At 64.4% G+C, this 3,219-nt stretch overlaps 1 protein-coding gene across 1 annotated transcript in view; it reads left to right on the forward strand.

The window, feature by feature from the left end:
* The window catches only part of LOC104129220 (roundabout homolog 4), a 13,049-nt gene that overhangs the window by 6,559 nt on the left and 3,271 nt on the right, over positions 1-3,219 (forward strand). Inside the window, 9 exon segments of the mRNA XM_035897485.1 lie at positions 44-88; positions 182-460; positions 538-676; positions 756-883; positions 1,562-1,674; positions 1,800-2,019; positions 2,104-2,225; positions 2,790-2,961; positions 3,039-3,189. Of these exon segments, the coding sequence (XP_035753378.1) occupies positions 44-88; positions 182-460; positions 538-676; positions 756-883; positions 1,562-1,674; positions 1,800-2,019; positions 2,104-2,225; positions 2,790-2,961; positions 3,039-3,189 (1,369 nt within the window).

Genomic DNA, 3,219 nt, shown 5'->3' on the forward strand with positions numbered 1-3,219 from the left:
GTGCCCGCTCGGTGCACCCACCGGCCTCCATGTCACCCTGCAGGCTGCCACCCCCCCAGCGCGGCCACGGCCCCCCAAACCGCAGCTGGTAAGGACACCCCTGGGGATGATGCGGGTGGGGGGGACCCCAAAAAATCCTCTGCTCCCCGATCCCACCCATGGCGTCCTCTTCCTGCTGCAGCGCTGCGGGACAATTTCCGCCTGCAGCCGGGTGATTTGGTGGCCACGGCGGGGCAAGCGTTGGAGCTGGATTGTGTGCCACCCTCGGGGCACCCCGAACCCCACGTCACCTGGAAGAAGGATGGGGTGACCTTGGACTTGACCGGTGACCGGTACGTGGTCACCAACGAGAAGTTGCGGGTGGCACCGGCGCGACGGAGCGACTCTGGGCTCTACGTCTGCGTGGCGGCCAATGCGGCAGGCGAGAGGGAGAGCCGGGGCGCCCGCGTCTCCGTCCTGGGTAAGCCGAGGGTCTCCCAGGGGTGGTGGACACGTCATGCCCAGCCTTGGTGCCACATCCTCGATGTCCCCCTGCAGAGAAGCCGACTATAGTGCGGCGCCCGAGCGATGCCGTGGTGGTGGCCGGCAGCACCGTGGAGCTGAGCTGCGGCGCCCAAGGTGACCCAGCGCCGCGGGTGCAGTGGCACAAGGAGCGTGGGGACCTGCCCTGGGGCAGGTAGGTGGTGGCAGGGTGGTGATGTCCCATCCCCAGGGTGGGGCAGTGGTGGGGCTGATGGAGAGCTGGTGATCCGCAGGCACGAGGTGGACCGGGAGCACACGTTGCGCCTCTACACCGTGATGCCTGCCGACGCCGGCACCTACGTCTGTACGGCACAGAGCCAGCTGGGCACCGCCGCTGCCCCCGCCCGCCTCCACGTGGAGGGTCAGTGGTGGGACCTCCATGGGCATCCAGGGCCATCTGGGGGTCCACGCAAGGGGAGCCATCTAACAGGGTCCATCTAATGGGGTTCATCCAAGGGGAGTCTAGTTCAAGGGGAGTCCATCCAAGGAGGTCTATCCATGGGCGTCCATCAACTGAGTCATCTAAGGGGGTCCATTCAAGGAGGGTCCATCAAAGGGGGTACTTCCAAAGTGGGGTCCACCTCAGGAGGTCCATCTAAAGACATCCATCCAACAGCGTCCATCCAAGGGATCCATCCAAGCATGTCCGTGTAAGGGGACCCATCTAAGGGGATGCATCCCTGGGGGGCTCCATCCAAGAGGATCCATTCAAGAGAGTCCATCTAAAGGGGATCCATCCAAGCAGGTTCCTCCAAGGAAGGGGTCTGTCCAAGGTGGGGCCTCCATTAAAGGGGGAGCCAACAAGAGGTATCCATCAGAGTCCATCAAAGGACGTCTATCCAAGACAGGTCGATCAAAGGGGGTCTGTCCAAGGGCTCCGTCCATCCAAGAGGGGTCCATCCAAGGGATCCACTTGAGTATGATCTTCCAAAGAGACATCGGGGTCTCCAGGCATGGGTATCTGGGGTGGGTGCCTGGGCAGGTGCTGGAGGACCTTGGTCCTGCCTGGTGCTGCTGCAAGCCTCCCTCTGCCCCACAGACGGGCTGCCGACGGGCCGGCAGGAGGCTGCACCGCGGGACTTGCTGGCCATGAGGCTGCACCTGGACAACGGCACTGCGCTGCCCACCGCTGCCGTCCAGCTCCGCTGGCGGGTTGGTGTGGTGCTGGGATGTCCCCACCTGAGGGGTGGGATGGGACATGGGGATGAGGCGGGAGCTCCATCCCCATGGCCCATCTGCGTCCCACCATGCCTCGTAACCCTTCCCATCCCTTCCAGATGCTGACGCCGGCGCTGGCGCCGCAGGGCTACGTGGTGCTGTACCGCTGCCTGCTCCCTGCCAGCACCCCCTGGGTCCAACACGATGCAGGCAGGGAGCTCAGCGCCGTCATCCCTGCGCTCCGCAGGGGCTACAAGTACGAGTTCAAGGTCCGCCCCTACGCAGGAGGGACCCAGGGTTTGGACAGCAACATCAGGCACCTCTGGATACCCGAGGAAGGTGTGCTGGGCGTGAGGTGCCTGGGTGAGGGATGGGGGGGTCGGCTGGGGGCTCCAGGGGGTCTCAGCACCCCTGTCCCGGCAGTACCAAGCGCGGCGCCCCAGCACGTCACCGTAGGCCAGGCTGAGATGGGGAACGGCACCGTGGTCGTGAGCTGGGAGCCACCTCCTCCTGAGGCCCACAATGGCATCATTCAGGGCTACAAGGTTTGGCGTGATGGGGTGGGGGAAGGCTGGGGGGGGTTCTGGCCAAGGAGGGTCCATCCAAGGGGTCTGTCTAAGGGGGATCCATCTGAGGAGGGAGCCTTTCAAAGGTGGGGGTCTATCCAAGGGGGGGCCATCCACACAGTACATCCAAAGGATTGCATTAAAGGGTCCATCCAAGAGGGGTCTCAAAAAGGGGGGTCATCCAAGGGACCCAAGCAGGGTGGAGGTCCATCCTAGGAGACCCATCTACGTGGGGAATCCATCCAAGGGGTCAATCTAAGGAAGGGGGTCATCCAAGTGGATCTAACCCAAGGGGGTCCATCCAGGGGTGTTCAACCTACGGGATTCATCTAAGGGGGTCATCCAAGGGGTCTGTCCAAGAAGGATGCATCAGTGGGGGTCCATCAAGGGGGCTCATCTAAGGGAGCTCATCCAAGGGGCCTTCATCCAAGGGGTGTTCATCCAAGGAGGTCCATGCAAAGGTGTCCATCCAAGGGGCATCCATCAATGGGGGCCCATCAGGGGGCTTCATCTAAGGGGGCCCATCCTCTTGGTGTGTACCAGGTCTGGTCAATGGGTGAGGACTGGCAGCGCCTGACCAACAGGACAGTGGACGGAGGCACCCACCACCTGGAAACCCTCCTCCCGAGCCCTGGGGCCGAATTCTGTGTCCAGGTGGCAGCTTTCAACAGCGCAGGGCTGGGGGTCCCCAGCAATGCCACCTGCGGTGTCCTGGGTAGGGGACGGGAGCAGGGTTGGGCGCGGGGGGGTCAAGGTGGTGGCACAGGGGTGAAGCTGGTGGGACCCTTGCAGGGCTGACGGCGGGGAGCAACAGGGTGGTGCAGGCGCTGCGGCAGCCGGCTGTCATCGCGGCCGCCGGCTCGCTGCTCTGGTTGGCCTTGCTCGCCCTCCTCCTCCTCCTCTGCCAGCGCCGCGCCAGCCAGGAAGCCGCGGCTCGCCACCGGTGAGGGGCCGTGGGGGGGGGGGAGAGGGG

This window comes from Egretta garzetta, unplaced genomic scaffold, assembly GCF_000687185.1.
Source record: "Egretta garzetta isolate BGI_Z169 unplaced genomic scaffold, ASM68718v1 scaffold207, whole genome shotgun sequence".
In the NCBI taxonomy this organism is placed as follows: domain Eukaryota; kingdom Metazoa; phylum Chordata; class Aves; order Pelecaniformes; family Ardeidae; genus Egretta; species Egretta garzetta.